The following is a 23709-nucleotide window of genomic DNA, read 5'->3' on the forward strand; positions in this document are numbered from 1 at the left end:
GTGTAAGGGCACATTATAGTGTAAGGGCACATTATAGTGTAAGGGCACATTATAGTGTAAGGGCACATTATGTAGGAACTCTAGTGCAATGTTTCCTACTGTAGAGAAACACTGTGGTTGTGTTGTTCCTGTGACCATAAAGTCACCATGGAGCCCTGGGCTATAGGTGCAGGTTATCGCGATGCTGTCACTAACTTCAATAACATAACCACATCGTGACCTCTCTGCTTGATGAGAAGTGCGGGGAAATCTGTGGCACTGCTGGATGCCCGTTGGCATGATATCAGATTACATCTGGCTTGCGTCCATTCTACTTCACAGGAAGGGTGTCCTGAAATATTTAAGGTTGTCCGGTGATGACGCATTGATGGGTAAAGGTGGACAGGGGCCTCCATAGATGGCAGATTTCTGGGGAGCGAGGGGTAGAACGGTTGGGATCCCAGCATGCCTGATTCTTACACTGTCTAGGAGATGTCCTACATGTTAGAGAAGGAAGGGCCGAGGAGAGAAGGTTGATATTACGGGAACTGATCAGCCGGATTTCAACCCCAAACTATTTATATGTGCAAAGACAAGTTCAGCAATACCATTACATGGCCGCTCCATTCTCCTCTCCTGAGAAATCTGCACTTGAGTTGATATTCAAATGAGACTAAAGAGCTATGGTAGATCTGAAGCTTCTGTCACCCCAGCTCTATTTCCTGCCCAGCGCCACCCACCGCGATCAGCTGATCATCACTCCTGCTGACATAGCTTAAAGCCACCCTTAACCCATTGCCCATCAGTAGAGATAAACTGTAAGGTTCACTTCTTTTTTTCTTTTAAATCCATGGTCACTTTAAATATTAGGGGTTTTACCATAAACAAGATTTATCACCAATCCACAGGACTAGGTAATGAATGTGTGATTGCCGAGGGTCTGGTTACTGAGACCCCGCATTGCTGTAGGTGAAGTGTTGCTGAGCATGTGCGACCACTGTATTATCCCGCTGCTCCACCGAGTATACTGTTTGTTTGCCTTTATATTCCCCATACGGTTAGGTTTTATGAAAGCTGCGAGAATCCTTCAGAATAATGTGACTTTAGTGCAGGAATCGATGATAAACTGCTGGAATTATATGAAACAAATGTTTTCCCTTGATAACTGTGAATAAGTTTTTAAGTGTTGCTGGACTTGGATCTAATGCTCAGGGCTTAATGGCTGGGTACATTTGTATTGCTTAAAGGGAACCGGTCACATTGAGTGTCTGTCTGCAGGCAGCATGTTATGGAGCAAACACTGCGGAGCAGATGATGGATACTGTAGGTTTGTGGGAAGATGATGGCTTGTATTTTACTCTTGTCTTTGCTCATCCTATGCTTAGGAGTCCAGTGGGTGGTCCTCTTCAGTGATTAACAGGTCCACCAGTAACATTGACTCTGGGGACTCTCTCATCGGCTACATGTAATTCTCAGATTGAACAGTTTCCGCACACTTGAATGGGAGTTGATTTCAGTTTTGAAACTTGATATTGCACTTTTCAAATTCATTAATAATCTTGTAACCGTTCTGTCTTTGTGGCGAGCGCATGTCAGCGCAATTAGTGGCCATGCTGCGGTGCTACATGTAAACTCACCCTTAAAGTTCTTTTGTGGAACACAATCGGTCAAGAAAACGTTGTGGCCGATGCGCACACCAGTCTTAATGAAGGGGAAGACTGGTGTGCAATGTGTCCAATTCATTACCATGCGCACGCCGCCTTATAATTAGGCACTGCTGTTATCCGCATGTGCCGCCGCTAGAAATGGCCTCCAGTCATGGACTAGACTAATGACACCCCTTTGGCGTATCTTAGCATAAAGTTCCTGGGTGACCATATGCATGATTTGTGCAAAAATATTGCAGCTTAAGGTGCTTTACACCAAAATACTGATGTAAATCCCTTAATGAATTGCCCCGTCACTCCCAGCAGTTCCAGGATTGCAGTTGTCAGGGTATGCTGGGTGTTCCCCATGGAGGGGAATGTGATGACAGAAATTAAAAAAAATAACGTTGAAGAAAGGGGACAAATGCTATTTTTCCCCAGTATTAGGTCGGGATCACACATACGCGAGATACGGCCAAGTCTCGCAGGTGAAAACCCAGCTCTGGCGCCGGCACTCCGGAGCGGAGCGTGCAGCCACACAGCAATACATGGAGCTGCACGCTCCGCTCCAGAGTGCCGGCGCCAGAGCTGGGTTTTCACCTGCGAGACTCGGCCGTATCTCGCGTATGTGTGATCCCGGCCTTAGTGTGATGCCACAGATTTTGTACATGCCCATATAACAGCAGGTAACTGTATTTTCAAGTAACGTGTCAGAATACATTTTCCTATGTGCACATGGGGGAATAACATTATTTCTGGCCATTAGGACTTGTGTCCTGCATTTTCCCCCGTGCCGCCTCTATTTCTTAATTTTCAGTTGACTGAGTAGATGCGAGGTGACTAGCTGCTATGATGTCTGCCACACAGGACACAGAGAGGGATTCCTGCTCTTCAATCATTACTTAATACCGACAGAAACAGTAGATTTATGGAGGACAACATACAGCAGTACAGAGCTGTATGGATGTGAATCCAGCTCTGGCAGGAGGTAAAAGACTCATTAGAAAGCTCAGAACCATCTTTCTATATCTCTCTCTGCCTCACTCGCCTTAAAGTATTATAGAAGGTGTAACCTGACACCGCAGTGAGCTTGGCAGGTCAATTTGAGCTGGTTTTCAGAGTGTATGGTGAATTCAGGAGGCATAGTAGATGAAAGAAGTTGCTCCTAAGTGGAGAAAGAAACAGATTTCTATAATAAGATCTATTATTTATACTTTTGTTTGCCTGTACTATTGATTTACAAAAAGTACTGTATGTTCAAAGTACATTTCCCATTTAGAACATTACTCCAGCGGGGTTTTTTTTTATTTTACCGCCCGAGTGGTATCACTAATACCTGTTCCCTGACCTTAGTAACACACTGACCAGCCGCTATCTTTTTTTCTTTTTTGGTTCCCGCCACTGCTCTGATCCCATTCTGCCCTCTTTTGACCACAGCTTGTGACTGACCAGAAGTGTCAGAGCTAACGGTCACAAGCTCTCAGTGTAAGTCTATAAGACCCTCGTTTGGGGTTCGGGGTGTCAGACTTACATTGAGAAGTGATTTTCAGTCCAGCCAGCAAACACTGGAGTCATCCAGCTAGTCCAAACTAGCAGAAGAGAACCAGAGAGGTGCCAAGAACAGCTAAAGATGGTGGCGAGTGAGTATTTTAATATGGACAGGGAACATGTGATCCCACTCTGCCAGTGAAATATAAAAAAAAAAAAAAAAAAGCAGCTGGAGTGGTTCTTTATACAATAGCAAAACGTTTATAGATGAATGTTGGGGAAGGGCCTCTGTGGCGATATTGAGAAGGCTGGACCCAGAAGTGGAGGACACTTTGTACCCTGCTATTACACTTCTGTATAATGAGATGCTGTTTGTCTATATATTTTGTACTGTGACAAACACTGCTCATGGTGGGCTTACTCCTGCACAGGGTCACAGCGGGAGAGTCACCTTTTCTCATGTCAGCCTGAGCCCATATGATTCTGAATACAGAGATGGCTATCACTAAATACAATCACCCACTTCCCGACTAGCTTAGAATGAGCAGGGCTTTAAATGAAGAAAAATTCGAGTTAGGGCTCATTCCCACTTGCAATGCAATCGGATGAGTGCAATCCGATTAAAAAAAAAAAAAAAATCAGATTGCATTCGCCCCAATGTTTCTCTATGGTGCAGCTCACGTCTGCGATTATTATCTTATGCTGCCCCCAAGCATTGGATTGCACTGACCCATATAAGTCTGGGTGCTTGTGAAACCTCGGGTGATATCCGTGTGCAGTGTGATTCCTGCAGACGCCGGCGGCAGAGGAGATGGAGAAATTCTTTTCTCCATCTCCTCCGCACTGGAGCTGTGAGAGAGGACTGTAGCACAGAGCACGGACACCCAGGTCACACTCACAGCAGAGCAGGAGCCGAGTGCCATTAGCAGATCACATCCATTGCGCTAACACGAGAGAATCACGGATGCCATACGCTAATGGGACTCCGGCCTTATACTCAATCTTGCCACCCTTTAAAACAAACTTCCCAGCTCCCCTGTTCTATAAAATGCTGCCTGCAGATCAGAATGTGACATTTCCCAGAGTGACGCTATGCAGCAGGATGCGGTATCAGCAGTCTGGACTACATACAAAAACTGTCCTTTTTGTCATTTACGTGAAAAAGACAGACCCATTTTCATCAATATTTAGGATCAGATTTTCTTCAGTGTGTCCTTTATTACCAGTGTTTCATAAATGATTTTTCTCGTATGCAAAAAAAATACTTTTCCTATCCATTGCAATGTTAAAAACATATAGTATTCAGATGGATCCTTGTGCTATAATTGCACAGACTTGTGTGCTGTATTTTGGTCTAAGACTTGGATCAAAAAAGTATTTTCTTTTTATCAGACTGTCTGCAAAAAGATAGACATGTGAACAGAGCCATAGACCATAATGAGTACACGTTCTATCTGTGAAAAACGGACATCAGAATGAGTCCTTACCTACTGTAGATGTGTGCACATTATATCAAACACTAAGGACCCAAAACTGCAGTGTGAACACCCCAAATAACAGAAAGAGGTCCTTCATACAAGCCAATGATTAGTATGTAAAGGTGAGAAGACCCGACCTTCACAAGGGGAGAGAAATGGGACTAATAATTCAACTGGCTAAATTAAGGAAATGTGATACCAAAGCAAGTCTGTTCTTGGCTGAAATTAAACCACTAGTTCTTTTGTGCCTTATACATAAGCTTTGAAAGGTGAAGTGTCATTTAGCCGCCTATAAAATATATCCCTGTTTGTAATATGATTTTGCTATTGTTATATTGTACATTAGAGTGCAATGCGTATGTATAGAAAATTGAAGGTTTTTTGTATGCATGCTTATTCTGGAAATTAAATGTGAGCCAAAGATTGTTGTAAATGTGCTGTAAATTGCCATCATTGACTAAACACAAGTAGATCTAACACTACAACTAAATTGCATGTCCGGTTTCCTTTCGCTAATAGTTATTTTATATTTTTATCAGTGTTTGATGCTGCTTGCTTTGCATCACTGATCTGCTACTCCAACTTACCAGAAACCATGGATAAGCTGAAATCACCTCCTGTCTTACCAAATACTTGAGGTACTGATTGTGACCTGCGGACTATATTGGCAGACCACTCCAGAATGAGTAGGACTGGCGCTGACCTGCTTCTGCCTCCTAAAATTGTTCCTTAGCATTTTTATGCTGTTGCCACTAGGGGGTGCTTAGTGCACAAAGATTTTTACAAGCCTTCACTCAAGTCAATGGTAGCAATATAAATTCATATGCACTGAGCTCCACCTAGTGGTGGCTTCAAGGAGACAGTTTAGTCTTGTAGAGGATTTAAAGATTTATTTATGCCAGTTTTCTGGTGTACGTACTTTGAAAAATATGTTGTTTAGGCTGCATGTCATACATGAAGCATTTTCCCACCTTTTCCTGGTATAAAATTTTGGTTTAGAAAGTGAAGTGTGTACACACTAAAGGAATTTGTTACCGAAATATTTAATTTACAGATCTGAATGTACAATTGAAAAAAAAATAAATTATTTTCTAAAAGTATAAAACAATACAAACATGATATAAAATGTGTATAAAATAGCCAAGCAGTATAAAAAGACAAACAAAGGCATCTGTGTCCAAGTACAATTCATGCTTGAATTTTCAACCCCTTCTCCGTGTCTGGGTACTCCTCCTCTTCTGGGATAAATATGGATTCTGAAAAGATAAATGACTTAAGTAGTTTAGAAGAATCAAATAAACATTTCATGAAAACATTTCCATATTCAGACATTTAAAGTGGTCATCCCAACCTGTACATCTATAGCATAGCCACGGGATATACCATAACTATCCAACTGATCCTTTCACAAACCTTTTTTTAATCAGATCATTTATTATTGAGAAAAATGAACAAATAGCATGGTTACAATGATCATATGAGCAATTAAATATCCATCATATAATGTGTATCATTTCTTATGCAGAGTAAAATAAATTGTCATTTTTTTTTAAATTGATTCATGGTGGTTGAGCGTCCATCCAATGTAATGCAGTGAGTCCGCGCGCTTGGTACAGCATAAACCTAACGGGGATTCAAAACCAACCAAGTGTCCCAGATATCCCAATATGCAAATTTTAAGATCTACATGGAGTTATACCCATTTTATTAGGGATAGTCATTTTTTTCCAATATGAGCCCAATCTGTTGCACTCCCAGAATATGTGCATTGAATGTGCATCCCCCAATCCACATCTGGGACAGTGTGCATTGGAACGAACCCCGATTCTATGAAGGAAACTCTGCCTCCTAGATGCTCTATGAATGAGGTGTACTTGTGAGAGCTTCAGAGTCACAGTCTAGGAGTAAGCTCCAACACCTCTTTCCATTGTGCTGGAATTGGGCCCACATCCTCGTCCCATTGTCAATTAACTACCAAGGAATGTTCATTACCGCAGGACTGCAAATATGTTTTAGAAATTAGACCCGTTTCATATTCTGCAGAAGCGATCAAGTCTAATGTATATGTGAGAAAGAAAAAACTGTCACTCACTGTCCCTTAAAATCTTCATTTATTCACGAAGTTTAAAACAAGGCAACAGGTTGAGAATGCATCTCAGCGAGGACAATGACTGTTTCGCACAGCTCTGCGCTTCAACAGGTCCTGAAACTGTGAACCCCTTGGATCGCAGAGGAGTACGAAATGGCTGTTGTCCTCGCTGAGATGCATTCTCATTCTACTTCCATGCTTTAAACTTCATGAATAAATGAAGATTTTAGGGATCGGTGAGGGCCAGTTTTTCGTTTGTCACATTCCACAATAACGGTTTTCACTGGTACCCGAGATCCCTGCTGCTTGGAAGACTGTCCCCACTTTTTGTATAATAAGGTGAGTGTTGGTGCCGTTTTTTCTATCGTAGAATTTCCCAAGTCTAGTGTATAGTCCTTCACTCTATCTGGCATAGCAACATTAAACGGAGTCTGGCTCGCATGCCTTAGTTGTAGGTATTGGACAAAGATTATGAGGAAGACCACACTTGGAGTTTATTAAAGCTTTTAAATATCCTGTTTTCTGTTAAATGATTTAAAGTTTTAACACAGGGGTGGGGAATCTTTTCTGCCAAGGGCCATTTGGATATTTATACCATCCTTCGGAAGCCATACAAACTCCACCACAAAGTACATCCTGACTCTGGCACTGGTGTCAGGACGTAATCTTTCATTGCATGCCCTCAGTAGTGAACACTGCATGTGTGCTAACAGAGCAAGAAGAAATTAATGAGCTGGTTGTAATCAAAATACAACTCCCTGCCTGAGAATCTGCTTGGGGCCCTGATAAAAGGTCATTGAGGTTCCCCACCCCTGGATTAACAGAACCAACCTCTAAAGCCAATTAATTATCAAACTCCACCAGCTGAGGATTTTGCCATATCGGTAAATTTGGAGTGTCCAGTAATTCCTAGTGATCTTTGTGTATCAATGATAAGGTTGGCTGATCTCTATCTATGGACCCGGTTTTCACTTCCATTACACAAAGGGGTGACAACCATTTTTTGTGTCGTAAAACAAAACATCCTATTTCTCCCTCTCTCCATTCCCAGCCATGATAATGTTGCATCTGAGAGGCTAGGAAATAAATCCATGGGATGACATCCGTTAATTCTTGCATTTCGATTGCACCATAATAGTTCTCTGAACAATGTCTGTACATTGGGGAAAATGCGAGATGGGATCCAGCGTAGGAATTGTGTAGCAGGTAGAGCAAATGTGGCATCAAAATAATTTTGATGAGGTTCCCCCTGCCTACTACTGATAGGGGCGGTCTACACCACGTATTTATTGTGAGCCTAAATCTAGCCAACAGTCTATATTTAGCTTTATATAATGCCTTGTGCTTAAGATGACCACTACGCCAAGGTATTTTAACTTATCCACCACCTGTATCTGAGATGGAGCAATTGTTTCTAAAGGTGGAAAGAGGGTCTAGTGGAATCACGGATGATTTTTCCCATTTGGTTTTCAAGCCTGACCATTGACCAAACTCCATTATTGGACCAATAGATGACTCTACATCCCCCACAAAAAGTAGCATGTGATCAGCATAGAGACTCACCTTTTCTACTATGTTACATCTAAACCAGTATTTTCCAAACTCCAGTCCTCACGGCTCCCAACAGGTCGTGTTTTCAGGATTTCCATAGTGCTGCACAAGTGGGAGAACTCCTGATACTTCCATCACCTATGCAATACTAAGGAAATCCTGAAAACATGACCTGTTGGGGTCCGGGAGGACTGGAGATTGGGAAACACTGATCTAAACCCTACAAGTTCCCTCGAGTCCCTCACTTTGCATGCCAGAAGTTCTATTGCCAAAGCAAACTGGAGGGGTGAGAGGAGGCCGTCCTGACATGTGCCCGTTCTCAGCGCAAAACAACATGATAGACAACTGTTTACTCTCAATCTGGCGGTCGGTGACCCATACAATAGTTTACCCCAATTTACCAAATCCCATTGTTTTTAGTACCATCCACAAATAATTCCACTCAACGCTGTTGAGAACTTTTGCAGCGTGGAGGACATTATTGCTCTATGTCCAGTATCCGCACTACCTAGTTGTAAGTTAAGGTATAAACATCGTATGTTGATGGCGATAGACTTATTAGGCATAAATCCTGTTTGGTCTTCATGGATCACTATTTACCCTGATGGCAAGTACTTTGGTTAATAATTTTACAGCTACAGGGAACAGGGACTGTTTGTGAGGTGATACGCTGGGCCGACAATGTTATTTTTCCAAGATGCTGAGCAGGACTTACATGGCCGTCAGGACACTCCACTATACTGAATGTTGTAACATCACCGTTATCCTTCACTGGTACTAGCCTAGGAAAAAACAATCCCATAACATATGTCAATCAAATTTAGACTGCTCACCTGTTTCCATATTTCCCATATAGGAAAATTGGACTTGAGGTGAGGGAATAAAGGACCTACATAAAATATCTCTAGTGAAAAATGTATGAATCCCCAGCATGTCTTCTGATCAGAAGGCTCATCACAATGTCATGTGTGCATCACACCTCATCGATGATGTCTCGCCAGACCTTCAAACTGGAAGAGAAGCTAGGTATTCCAGGAGGTAGGGGACAGGTTGCAGGGCTCCCTTCTGGCTGCCATGGACTACTGATGTGGCCACTGTACCAGGGGTCTGTGAATTAATTCCCTCATCTCTAGTATACACTGTGCATTCCAGTAGGTCTCACTTTCTGGGCACATGTCAAATCCAGATTCATCCATGAGACCACCAGAGAGTAAAGAGTGACTCATAACTCCTCTTGAGCCCTACGGTCTACTGCCTTGTAGGTCAGCTGTTATAACCTGTGGCAGCAGATGATGGACCATATTTAAAGTCACTGAGCAGTACCACTACCAATATTTGTCTATAGACCTTGCATGGCTGGGAGCTTGTGCACCCTTAGAGGGGTACTCCGAGAAATGTAATAAAAGTGAATAAAGTACATTTAAATATTTCAGATTTTAATAAATACCAATATTTAGCAAAAATGTAATCTTTAGTTAGTGCACTCAAGATTTTAAATATGTCAGCTCCCAGCTGTGAGGTTGTAGGACGGGCTACGTAAAGATGTCTGCTTGAGACAGACGTCGGGTGAGGGCAGCGTCCTGCTGGGTATAGTGAATGTGCAACGATACAAACGGTCTACTCGGATAAGAATAAACTGTACACAGCTTGTATAGTTTATACCAGCAGCTCCATAGTCCTCCTGTCCTCCAATAAACCTGTCAGCTAGGTAGGTTATCGCCTGCTTTAGGCCGGTTTCACACGTCTGTGTCCGGTACGTGTGGTGACAGTTTTCACACGTACCGGAGACATTGACACACGTAGAACCATTCAAGTGAATAGGTCTGTGCACATATCTGTGTTTTCTCACAGACCGTGTGCTCCACACGGCGACATGTCCGTTTTTGTGCAGCAGCACGGATCACACAGACCCATACAAGTCAGTGGGTCTGTGTAAACTCGTACTGCACACGGATGCCATCCGTGTGCGTTTTTAAAATTCTTGGGTTAACATTGAAACAAATTGTTTCTTTACTAGCCAGGTGTCTAAACCTTGACATATTTGTGTCGCCAAAGGACTACTAACACACAAGCAAAAGTTGAGATGTCATTGAGACAAATGTTTTTGACAAGCTTTAAATACATAATCACTAATGGACCACACCTTTGACATCACTAACCATTTAATTACCGCATTAACCCTTCATTTTCAGATGCAAACCTTTGGCTCTGGTACATATCCACACAGACAGCACACGGATGTGACAAACGGACACGGATATCTCCTGTACCGGTTTTTCCAGTACTTGAAATATCAGGACATGTGAAACCGGCCTTAGTCTGTACTGGCTCCTGCACTTGTGTCTCAGGTACGGTGAACAGAGGAATCTGTGTTTAAGAAACCTGGCAGGACGCTGCCCTCACCTGATGTCTGGCTCGAACAGATGTCTTTACACAGCCCGTCCTACAACCTCACTGCTGGGAGCAGACATCTTTACGCAACCCGTCCTACAACCTCACTGCTGGGAGCAGACATCTTTACGCAACCCGTCCTACAATCTCACTGCTGGAAGCAGACATCTTTACGCAACCCGTCCTACAACCTCACTGCTGGGAGCAGACATCTTTACGCAACCCGTCCTACAATTTCACTGCTGGAAGCAGACATCTTTACGCAGCCCACCCTACAACCTCACTGCTGGAAGCAGACATCTTTACGCAGCCCTTCCTACAACATCACTGCTGGGAGCAGACAGCTTTATGCAACCCGTCCTACAACCTCACTGCTGGAAGCAGACATCTTTACGCAACCCGTCCTACAACCTCACTGCTGGGAGCAGACATCTTTACGCAACCCGTCCTACAATCTCACTGCTGGAAGCAGACATCTTTACGCAGACCATCCTACAACCTCACTGCTGGGAGCAGACATCTTTACGCAGCCCACCCTACAACCTCACTGCTGGAAGCAGACATCTTTACGCAACCCGTCCTACAACCTCACTGCTGGGAGCAGACATCTTTACGCAACCCGTCCTACAATTTCACTGCTGGAAGCAGACATCTTTACGCAACCCGTCCTACAACCTCACTGCTGGGAGCAGACATCTTTACGCAACCCGTCCTACAATCTCACTGCTGGGAGCAGACATCTTTACGCAACCCGTCCTACAATCTCACTGCTGGGAGCAGACATCTTTACGCAACCCGTCCTACAACCTCACTGCTGGGAGCAGACCGATTTAAAATCCGTATAGTGCACTATGTAAAGATTACATTTTTGCTAAATAAAGGTATTTAGTAAATTTTATAATGTATACATTTACTTAAAATAAAGAATTTTTATTACATTTCTCGGATTACCCCTTTAACACAATCAGAAAAGGTGTCCATATACTTTATAGAGCATATAGTTTATCACTATGGCATATCAGATGATCATACTAACACCTCGCTGAGTAAACTACGTTAATGAAGCCACATAGGGAGCAAAATAAAGAACACAATCCTAAAAAATGTCTGATTATGGAAAATAGAGATAGTACCTTCACTGTGATCCAAGTCGGGCCGGCATGATAAAAATAGCCAGGCAAGGCCAACCAGCAGAGTAACAACCAAGTTGACAACAACCCAAGGTTGAAGGATCTGTCTTTCTGTACCTTCTTGCCTGGAATCATAAAGGAAAGAAGCAGTCAGTCAACTATCACTTAATTTCTAACCATTTTGATTACATTTGTACTATGGACAATTTATAATTACTAGCTATCAATTATATTCACCTCAGTCTCCAGCCAAAATGAAACTCATGACATCCCAAATTTCCCCCTGCACCTTGTGTTAACTCATTTCTGGCAACTATTCTTTGCAAACTAGACATAAAAGCTGACGTATCTGGAAAGCAGCAGCCTTCATGCCAAACAAGATGCTGCGGACAGGCCACGTAAGCAGCGAAGAGATGCCCAGATAAGACGTTTCCAAGCACGTTCGCTCATCACTATTTGAAAGATATTTCACACAATATGAACAATTTTTTCACAAAGGGCAGACCCATCTATTTGTACAACCTCTGCCGCTGCATTTGGTGACTGGAAATGAAGGAACCTAATGCTACTTTAAAAGTAAAAAAAATAAAATTGAATCTAAAAGACTAGAATTCTCACTCCGATTTAAAATTACTGTGACCAAAGGAAGTAAGGCAGTGGGTGCAGTGCGGTACCAAGTCAGGTTATCAAACTTGGGGTTATTCAGTTTTAGAAAACCAAGGCCTAGGTGCGGTCTTACAATGTACAAGTATATGAGGGGACAGGACAGAGATCTTTCTAATGATCTTTTTACACCTAGACCGGTAATTGTGACAAGGGGGCATCCTCTACATCTAGAAGAAAGATGGTTTAAAGGGAATCTGTCCTCAGGTTTTTGCTACCTCATCTGTGAGCAGCATGATGTAGGCAAAGAGACCCTGAATCCAATGATGTATCACTTAGTTTACCGGGTGTCGCAGTTCTGACACAATCAGAGTTCTTAGATGTAGCAGAGCTCAGAAAGCTAACCCCGCCAACACCACAGCTTTCGGTGTCCATTTTATATTGACAGTAAGCTGCTTATAAGCAGAAGGGGCATGGTCATGTGCTGCTGTAGTCCTGAGAATGATAATGACCTGATGATAAAACCTTTATTGTAAGTAAACAGCACACTGCCTGATATGTGACACATAGCAGTTAAAACACAGATTTCAACTACCTCACATCGTCCTCAGATTACATATCAAAATGCTGCTGACAGATTCCTTTTAATCACAATCACAGACGTAGATTCTTTGCTGTAAGAGCAGTGAGATTATGGAACTCTCTGCCGTATGATGTTGTAATGGTGGATTCACAACAAAAGATCACGGAGGGCCTGGATGCCTTTCTTGAAAAAATATGATACTGTAAATTATGGGCGCCAAGCATCTAATCTGATTGCCTCATGAAGTTTTTGCCTTCCTCTGGATCAACATATTAGGTTATAGGTTGGACTCAATGGACTAATGCCTTCTTTCAACCTTAAAACGAAGAGACATAGATTAACCAGCACCTCACACATTAAAAAAAAAAGTTGGACTCACGTCTCCGCAAGATAAATCGCCATGCTGCGGTCTGGAAAGACACGCCACTTGTCCGTCTCCGCGGTTGAGCCGCAGGCGTCTCTGGACACCTAGTGGACACCTAGTGGACATGGGATTTCTTGAGATCCCCTCCACTATGCTGTAACCTCTGGCCACTGCGGGGTTGGATGCTGCACAAGTACACAGCGTCCAACCTGCAGCCTTTACTGACTGTGTGCACCTATCCTTATAAGTTCAGAGGGAAATCCGGTTTATCCACCAGCTGTATTACACATTAGACTGTGATTCAGACTGAACCATAGAGAACACATGCATCTTTCAAGGGTTCCCTGCACCAAGAGTGGTCCCCTATCCCCCCCTACACAAGCAGGGTGCCAACAGCATCTCATCAATTATGTCCATAAACTAAACTACATACAAGTTAATCAGCACTCAGTGTTCCATCCACACGTGCCGACACAAGTGAATGGGGACAAAACTGTTATTAATGCAATCGCTCTGTCCCCATACTGCATGCATGTTGTTGGCCGCACAGGGGGTGATATGCTGCCAACAATGAGAATTAATTGTCACAAATTATACAGCCGGTAGATGAACAATCGCATGTTCACACGGGAAAATTATGGGGAATGAGCTTTTCTTATAAAAGCTTGTTTGTAAATTATCAGACCTGTAAATAGGCCTCTCATTGCACACTACCACCACCCATTTGTTCCAACTTTCTTTTTTCAATCTTATGTTGCCAGAAATACTAGGATGAGCCTGGGACCAGAGCAGACTAGCTAAACACATACACTGAAAACAGATATCCGAAGATGAATAGTGGATATAACAAGTCTACCCCCCCCCCCCCACACACACACACACACACACACACACACACACACACACACACACACACACACACACACTACTATGCCAGGTTGTCAAGTAAAAAAAATCATTACAAAAAAAAAAAATAATAATAATTTCAGAACATTTTCCACCATTTAATGTCACTGATCTGTACATTGAGAAATAAACTGAAATTTTGAGGGGGAAATAAAAATGACTAAACTACTGTGATCACATAAGTTTGAGCACCCTATTATAATTGGGGTTGTGTTAAGAATTAGCCACTCACAATTTAACCTCATGATAAATAGTAATCAGTGCACAGCTGCCATCATTTACAGTGATCCTGATTAACACCATGTACAGTTTAGCTGGTCTGCTAGTATTTTCCTGACATTTTTTTTAGTTGCGTTTTACAGCAGAAGCCATGGTCTATAAACAGCTTACAACACAGCAATGGGATCTCATTGTTGAAAGTTAGCAGTCAAAACAAGAGTACAAAAAAATTCCAAGGCCTTAGCTATATCATGTACCACTGTGAAGACGGTCATATGAAGAGGTAGCTTAAATTTGCTACAATATTGACATTCATAGTGGAAAAGCTGGACATTCCTTAAAAATAGATAAAAAGATAAAAAAAATGGGTCAGGATGGCTGCAACAAGACCTACAGTTAGCAACACTAAAGGAGCTGCAGGAATATCTGGCAAGTACTGGTTGGGTACTGCATGTGACAACAGTTTCCCATATTCTTGATACAGTGCCTTGCGAAAGTATTCAGCTCCCTGGAACTTTTCAACATATCATGCTTCAAGCATAAAGATACCAAATGTAAATTTTTGGTGAAGAATCAACAATTGGAATACAATTGTGAAGTTGAACAAAATGTATTGGTTATTTAAATTTTTTGTGGAAAATCAAAAACTGAGAAGTGGGACGTGCAATATTATTCGGCCCCTTTAATTTAACACTTTGTTGCGCCTCCTTTGCTGCGATTACAGCTGCAAGTCGCTTGGGGTCTGTCTCTATCAGTTTTGTACATCGAGAGACTGAAATTCTTGCCCATTCTTCCTCGACAAAGAGCTCGAGCTCCGTGAGGTTTGATGGAGATCGTTGTTAACAGCAGTTTTCAGCTCTTTCCACAGATTCTCGATTGGATTGAGGTCTGGACTTTGACTTGGCCATTCTAACACCTGGATACATTTATTTGTGAACCATTCCATTGTAGATTTTGCTTTAGGTTTGGGATCATTGTCTTGTTGGAAGACAAATCTCCGTCCCAGTCTCAGGTCTTTTGCAGACTCCAACAGGTTTTCTTCAAGAATGTTCCTGCATTTGGCTCCATCCATCTTCCCATCAATTTTAACCATCTTCCCTATCCCTGCTGAAGAAAAGCAGGCCCAAACCATGATGCTGCCACCACCATGTTTGACAGTGGGGATGGTGTGTCCAGGGTGATGAGCTGTGTTGCCTTTACGCCAAACATATCGTTTGGCATTGTTGCCAAAAAGTTCGATTTTGGTTTCATCTGACCAGAGCTCCTTCTTCCCCATGTTTGGTGTGTCTCCCAGGTGGCTTGTTGCAAACTTTAAACAACACTTTTTATGGATATCTTTGAGAAATGGCTTTCTTCTTGCCACTCTTCCATAAAGGCCAGATTTGTGCAGTGTACGACTGATTGTTGTCCTATGGACAGACTGTCCCACCTCAGCTGTAGATCTCTGCAGTTCATCCAGAGTGATCATGGGCCTCTTGGCTGCATCTCTGATCAGTCTTCTCCTTGTTTGAGATGAAAGTTTAGAGGGACGGCCGGGTCTTGGAAGATTTGCAGTGGTAAGATACTCCTTCCATTTTAATATGACTGCTTGCACAGTGCTCCTTGGGATGTTTAAAGTTTTGGAAATCATTTTGTATCCAAATCCGGCTTTAACCTTCTCCACAACAGTATCACGGACCTGCCTGTTGTGTTCCTTGGTCTTCATGATGCTCTCTGTACTTCAAACAGAACCCTGAGACTATCACAGAGCAGGTGCATTTATACAGAGACTTGATTACACACAGGTGGATTATATTTATCATGATTAGGGATTTAGGACAACATTGGATCATTCAGAGATCCACAATGAACTTCTGGAGTGAGTTTGCTGCACTGAAAGTAAAGGGGCCGAATAATATTGCACGCCCCACTTAACAGTTTTTGAATTTTCACAAAAATTTAAAATAACCAATAAATTTCGTTCAACTTCACAATTGTGTTCCACTTGTTGTTGATTCTTCACCAAAAATGTACATTTGGTATCTTTATGTTTGAAGCATGATATGTGGGAAAAGGTTGAAAAGTTCCAGGGGGCCGAATACTTTCACAAGGCACTGTATGTCTGGCCTGTGGAGTAGGATGGCAAGATGGAAGCATTTTTACTTACAAAGAAAAAGATCCAAGCCCAGCTATGTTTTGCCAAATAATGACCCAAAGAAGAGGGAAGTACAAAAAACCTTTAGGCCTCTGCTAAAATGCTGAAATTGAATTTCACCTTTCAGCACAACAATGACCCTCAGCAAACCTCCAAATCAACAAAAAAATGGCTTCAGCAAAAGATCAAAGTTTTAGAATGGCCCAGCCAGAGCCCAGACCTGAATCCAATTGAAAATCTGTAGTTGACCTAAAGATGGCGCCGCACACAGGAGATGCCATTGAAGTCTGACTGATTTGGAGCGCTACTACATGGAAGAGTGGGCAAATAATGCCAATTCTAGATGTGCTGTGCTCAGAGACTCCTACCCCTAGAGTCTGAATGCGGTTATCAATTCAAACGGTCCTTCAAGAAACGATGTGTAAGGCTACGTTCCCACAATGAGAATTCCTGCAACTATTATTCAAATGAGCTTACTTGGGTTTTTTTCTTGCATTTTTGTGTGCTTTTTATCGCATTTTTGCCACTACGTTTTTTGTCTTCTTTTGGTGTGTCACGCTTTAATAAAACCATTCTATTTTTATTTTTTTTACACTTCCAGGTATTTGTCTTTGACAACTTTATTGACATACTTTGATGTGAATTACATGCGTTTTTGATGAGTTTCTGCTGTGGAAACACACTTAAAACATATGTGCGTTTTTACCGGTGAAATTTCCGCATCTGATGTAAGTTTATGGAGGAATTCTGCACAGAAAACTCCGTGTACCCCGCAAGAGAAACTGACATACTGCAAATTTAAAACACGCGCGGCAGGGCAAGTTACGCTGCATTAGAAAGAAGTGGGCACCAGATTTCTAGAAATCCCATCCACTTTGCTAGAACTGTAAGATGCTGAGTTTTTGACGCAGCAAAAATACACGGTGTCAAAAACGCAACAAAAGCTCATTGTGGGAACGTAGCCTTAAGGGTGTGCATAATTATCCAACCATATAATTAGTTCTCAAAATATTTGAGTTTATTTTTGTACAGATTATGGGATAAATTATAAGAGGAAAAAGTGCTGAAATTATTCTTTTTGGTATGATTGTTTTACATTACAAAAAAATGGCATTTTAATAGGGGTGTGTTTATATATTCACTGTATATCCATATAACTCATGGTGGTTACAAAGTTATTAAAGTTATCTGTGAGAATAAGATCTTACCACAAGCTGCCATTCTGGGATGGAGGTGTGTAGAAGTTTATCCTGTCACTTGTCATTTGCTGACTCAGTGCAAGAAAAAGAGCCACAAAATACACTGAAAATAGAGAGGTTTTTATTTTTAGGTAAAACCACAAGCGCAATCATGACCATATTAACTTACTGCATATATGAATGGTTTATTATTCTGGTATAAAGTTCTTGATTTATACATTACTACTATAGAGACGATCCAGATATGCACATAGCTTCTTCAGAGAAAGAAAACTAGAACTCTAGCACCACCGAATCCTAAACGTAAGAGCCTTGCCACATTACATAAGATATGAAGTCAAACCAGAAACTTCATTTGCAGACACATGTTTTGGGGAGTCTGCCCCTCATCAGTGCAAAGCAGGAGATCTGATTTGCCTAGGTGAGAGGTGTTTGATAGGGGGTCTCAGGGAAACTTAAAAGGTCGCTGTTGAATTTTAGGATTGCTTCATGCTATAGTTGGCGCCAGAGTTCAAGTCCTCATCCTCTCTGAAGAGGCTATTTACATATTTAAACTCCTAGGAGGAGCAATGCATGGCCTATAAGTCTCCTTACGCCAACTTAATGCTTCCCACAAGGAGAAATGATCCCTCTAAGCCTAAGACGATAAAGGAAACTACTGGAAAATACTGCTCATATCTGCCAATTCTAAAGAACTTAGCGAGAGGATAATACTACACTGTGTACAGTCTGTGATCATGGAAATACATAGGTCTACATATGAGCTGTATACCTAAAACACTAGGGTGTGAGTAATATCTAAAGCTAAACTCAAAATTGATCACTGTGGCTGCTTTATACCTTGATCAGAGAAGGAATAACTCACAGTAGTTGTTTTCTTCGGGATGCACTATAGTAAAACTACTACTAGAGAGCTTTGTACTTACAGAACGAGGCCAGAGCAGATGGGTCCAGTGTAACGAGACCACGGACTGCATGTGACACACTGGCCAGGTCAATCCTAGTAACAAGGGAAACTGCTGAAGTATTTGCAGTAGATAATGAAAACTGGAATAAAAGCAAGCGGCAGTAGCTGGGAATAATCTATTCTCTAAAATACCTGTCAAATGCAGAAACTGTGCTGATAGCCAGCAGGAAATACAGAAAGCACTGGGACGGATAAGCCAAGCCTTTGTAGATCTCAAGTAGCTGGGGAAGAGATGTTAACTGGCTGCCAGAAAGAACATATATAACCACAATGTTCCACACGGTGTATCCGGACAGGAATCCACTGCAGAACAGCCCAATCACCCTGAAAAGAAAGGAGAGGATTGGAAAGTAAATGGCGGTGCCACTGGAATATCCCCTAGACACATACACGCGGTGAGCACCTGAAGCTGCGATGCACAGTGAGCGATACATCCATACTGCCCCACGGAGGCTTGATGTCCAGGAAATCATCCACATGTTCTGTGGTTCTGATGATCCCAGAACGATCTGCAGCCTGAAATTTCCCTGGAACGTAAAACAAATGACAGTACGGAAGATGTTTGAAACACTATTAATGTAAAAAAAAAGAAAAAATAGAAACTTTTCAATATGATCACAGCACTACCACATTTAGGCATTTTTCATACATATGTATATATATATATATATATATATATATATATATATATATATATATATATATATATATATATATATATATATATATATATACATACACACACACTTTACAGCCTGAAAAAAAACAACTTATTTATTTTTGTGAGGGCTTGAGTTTTTTGTTTTTTTCCTGGTCTGACATTTTATTCGCTCTCTACTTAATTTTTCTTTTTTTGGGGGGAGGGGGCAGTATGACGACAAACACAGCAATTCTGGCATATGATTTGTACTTCTTACAATGTTAACCATATGGGTTAAATGACTTTACATTTTGAAAAATCAAAAATTTTTATAGGTGCTGAGAGTCCAAATTTGCTTATTTTTTCAGATTGGGACAATGGTGGTGATTTAAACTTTTAGATGCTTTTTTTCTATTAACTATCACATTTTTATAGTTGCCCTTTATTAGTCCTGTTATTGGTTTAGCACTTGTACAATACACTTTAATATTGCAGTTTATTATCAATTTACTAATCTCCTAAGAAGCCTAGCCACAGGCTGAACGTCACAGAGGTACCAAACAGAAGCCTTCCAGCAGGCCCCTTGCTTGCCGCATTAACCTATAGGCACCCGCCATTGCTCTGTGCAGGTGAACTGTGTGAAAACGCACCCCACAGGATCGAATCACTGCAATGCTGCGGTCAGAGATTGGCAGAGGCATCTAGGTGGTTAACAGCAGCAGTCAGTTCTAGCTATGAATCTCCTATTTGAGGTTGGTGCCGGCTGAATAACACACCTGGCACCTGCCCTATATGGAGCGGGCCCGGCTCCTGAGCCCGCACTATACAAGTGCACCTGACATCCGCTCTACAGATATGGCAGATTTCTTGAAGGGAATAAAAGTGAAGATGGTTACTATGATGCTGCAAGCCTCAAGTGTAACCCTGCAAAGAGCCAGAATTGTATTTACCCAGAAAATATAAATTTAAAGCAATAATAAGAAAATATATCTTAATTAGATCTTTAATATTTTCACAGTGTGACGCAATCCATAAACATTAGGAGAATCTGTTAGAAGGCTTTTGCTATTTAATCGGAGAGCATCAAGAAGTAGGGGCAGAGACCCTGATTTCAACAATGATTCACTTACAGGGCTGCTAGCTGTAGTTTCGATAAAATCAAGTGTTTTATCAGCAGGAGATTATCACTACAGGACTAGGTGTCTAGTGCCATGTAGTCCTCCTGCTCTGTGTATTCCGCCTCCACCGCTGACAGGCAGCTTTCTGCCTATGCACAGTATACACAGAAAGCTGCCAATCAGTGGTGTGGGCCGGGTTATACACAGCTCAGCCTTCAGAGGACTGGTAGAGCCACAGCAGATAAAAGTGATTTTATCAAAACTACAGCAAGCATCTTAGTTAGTGACACATTACTGGAATCAGGGACTTTGCCCCTACATGATGATACTCTCAGATTACATGGCAAAAACCTAGTGACATTCACTTTAAACTTGCCAGACTAGACAAAGTGCTAGCCTTGAGCCTCATTCATAGGTCTTGTATTTTTAGTTTTTTCTTCTCGTGTGCTATAAAAAGAGAAAAGTTTCTCTCATTAATGGTCAGTAGTGTTATATGACACACAGATTGCCTATGAGCACTGCTTTTTTTCACAAACTCATTCACTTGATCCATGAAATGTATATCGCACCAACATATAGGCTTTTTTTTTAGTACCGCTGATCCACAGAAAAAATGGATATGTGAATATACAAACTTGAAAAAATGTGTCCAATAAAAAAAAAAAAGAAAACAGAACATGTACAACAAAAAGGGACGTGTGAATGAGCCTTTACACTATAGACATTCCTAATGATTACAATCTCCAGCAATGACTGAAGAGGTTTAGGGCTGCAGATCTTTCAGTTCAAGCAAATACAAGAGGTTGGAGACTGAAAAATCTACTGATTAGATCCTGGAAGCACACAGTGACATACCAGAAGATGATTTATGACTATTTTCGCAATTCCTCTTCTCTTGAGAAAGTATTCTTATAAATGTAAACTTACTATTCTTATAAATGTAAACTTACTATTCTTCTCCACAAATAATTTGCCCACAGGTTGGCTTATCAGGGAGGGTACAATGAAAGCAGGATGCTGTTCTGCCAGTTTTATCTGTCCATCAGGAATGATGTCTTCTTCTTCTACACCCAGATCATTAGGAAATCCATGTTCTGCAGGCCTTGTCTTCCTAACAGAGAAGATATATTTATGGAAAAAAATGCAAATAGATTACAATTATTTTCTTGTTCATAGGGGTTTGTAGAGCCTTACAAGTGAAAATTGCAAATCTGCCATTGTAGTGCCCAGTACGTTGTAGTGCCCAGCTCGTTCTTCCGGAGACATGCAGTCGTAAAATAAGCTCTCATCGCTACAGAAATGCCAACCGTGGATGCCAACTGCGGCTTAGGCACAGTGGGGCTCAGAAGGGAGAGGGCATTTGAATTTAGGCGCTCAGAATGCACTGGATTTCTTTTGGGGGATGAGCAGCCATTTCGCTTTTCCAGAGCCGTTGTGCCAACAGTAACGTGGAAGCCCCCTATATTTCCGTTCTGAGTGCAGACTTGCTTTTTTTTGTGGATTAATTTGAAGCTTTTATTGGGAACATTTTACATAACATTCTGGATCACATTTATACTGCGCTCTACGCTGAGCACTTACATCGGGGTTTTCATCCAAATTTCCAAATGCCGTGATTCAGGTGAAAACCCCGAGGGATCCTTCACTATAATGAGACAGCAAATTTACTCTGGACAATGTCTAGCCTCTGTTCAGTGGTGGTTTTTTGTTGTTGTTTTTTTAAGAGGTGCACAAAAGTAGTAATAATAATAATCTTTATTTATATAGCGCCAACATATTCCGCAGCGCTTTACAGTTAAACAGTTTCAAACACAACAGTCATAAGTAACAACGTTAACAATAATATAATGATTAAAGCAAAATAAGACGACCCTGCCCGTGACAGCTTACAATCTACAATGAGGTGGGGGAGATACAAAGTACAGGTGTGTATTTACAGTGATGTATTTACAACGATGGTCCAGCCATCTTCAGGGGGTGGGGAATAGTGGAGATAGTGAATGGGCTACACACTTACAAAATCACTCTGATTAGGGAACGTGATAGGCCGCTTTGAACAAATGTGAGGGAGAGCCAAACACTGTGCAAGTTGTGGATGGTCCTAATATCTTGGGGTAGAGCATTCCAGAGGATTGGTGCAGCACGGGAGAAGTCTTGGAGTCGGGAGTGGGAGGTACGGATTAGTGCAGAGGTTAGTCGAAAGTCGTTTGCAGAGCGCAGCGGTCGGCTAGGCCGATAGACAGAAATGAGGGAGGAGATGTAAGGGGGTGCTGCACTGTGGAGAGCTTTGTGGGTGAGAACAAGTACTTTGAATTGGATCCTATAATGAATGGGCAGCCAGTGTAATGACTGGCGAAGAGAGGCAAGTAGCGATTAGCCAGATGGACGACCCTGGCTGCTGCATTAAGGATAGACTGGAGAGGGGAAAGTAGAGTAATGGGGAGGCCAATTAGTAGAGAATTGCAGTAATCCAGGCGGGAGTGGATCAGGGCGACAGTGAGGGTGTTTGTTGTTTCCATGGTGAGAAAAGGGCGGATTCTATAGATGTTCTTTAGGTGTAAGCGGCACGAGCGGGCAAGACATTGTATGTGGGAGGTAAAGGAGAGATTGGTGTCAAACATAACACCCAGACAACGTGCCTGCTGCGGAGGTGTTATTATGGTGCCGCCCACGGAGAGGGTTGGCCGCACTTTTATGCACGCTTTTAAAAAAAACACACTGTTGGATCATAGGCCAGACTGAGTCCACAGTGTCTCCATCTGCCTCATTATCGGGAATCTTCAGCCGGGGGTTCTGTCTGAATCACGTATTTCATGAATTTACATGGAAACACCTGTAGAAGCACTCGGCACAGAGTGCCGGATAAATGTGATCGTTGTGAGACAAAATGAACAAATCAACAGCAGGTCCAAAAATGGCTTTATTTATTTTTTTACGCCGTTCCTCATGCGGTATAAGTGATTAGGCAACTTTAATCTTCAGGTCGGTGCGATTACAGCAATACCAGATTTATATAGTCTTTTCGTTTTTACGCCACACACTCAAAAAATGCTTTTTTTGCAAAACTATATATTTTTTTTGTAACAGTTTTTCTGCAGAAGCTGCAAAGCATAAAAAATTGAAATAAATGTGGTATCACTGTAATCGTACTGACCCAGAGAATAAAGCTGTCTTATCACTTTTACCACATGATGGACGGCATAAAAACAATTCCTGAATTGCTG

The 23709-nt window shown here is 41.9% G+C and overlaps 2 protein-coding genes across 9 annotated transcripts in view; one reads left to right on the forward strand and one right to left on the reverse strand.

Moving 5' to 3' along the window:
• Nucleotides 1–2090, forward strand: part of STRADB (STE20 related adaptor beta) — a 76088-nt gene extending 73998 nt beyond the window's left edge. For all 7 annotated transcript variants that reach the window (XR_013217726.1, XR_013217725.1, XR_013217721.1 and 4 more), the window contains exon 13: nucleotides 8–2090. The gene's annotated coding sequence lies outside the window, so the exon portion shown is untranslated. The remainder of the gene's footprint in view (nucleotides 1–7) is intronic.
• A 3349-nt stretch (nucleotides 2091–5439) lies between these two features.
• TMEM237 (transmembrane protein 237) overlaps nucleotides 5440–23709 on the reverse strand; it is a 52278-nt gene continuing 34008 nt past the window's right edge. For both annotated transcript variants that reach the window (XM_077272077.1, XM_077272078.1), the window contains exons 6-12: nucleotides 21436–21596; nucleotides 19131–19254; nucleotides 18860–19051; nucleotides 18687–18760; nucleotides 17770–17863; nucleotides 11756–11877; nucleotides 5440–5847 (exon numbers count right to left, since the gene is read on the reverse strand). In XM_077272077.1, coding sequence (XP_077128192.1) covers nucleotides 5780–5847; nucleotides 11756–11877; nucleotides 17770–17863; nucleotides 18687–18760; nucleotides 18860–19051; nucleotides 19131–19254; nucleotides 21436–21596 — 835 coding nt within the window. In that variant the 3' untranslated portion in view covers nucleotides 5440–5779. The remainder of the gene's footprint in view (nucleotides 5848–11755; nucleotides 11878–17769; nucleotides 17864–18686; nucleotides 18761–18859; nucleotides 19052–19130; nucleotides 19255–21435; nucleotides 21597–23709) is intronic.

The sequence above is a fragment of the Ranitomeya variabilis genome, chromosome 7 (assembly GCF_051348905.1).
Source record: "Ranitomeya variabilis isolate aRanVar5 chromosome 7, aRanVar5.hap1, whole genome shotgun sequence".
NCBI classification, from domain to species: domain Eukaryota; kingdom Metazoa; phylum Chordata; class Amphibia; order Anura; family Dendrobatidae; genus Ranitomeya; species Ranitomeya variabilis.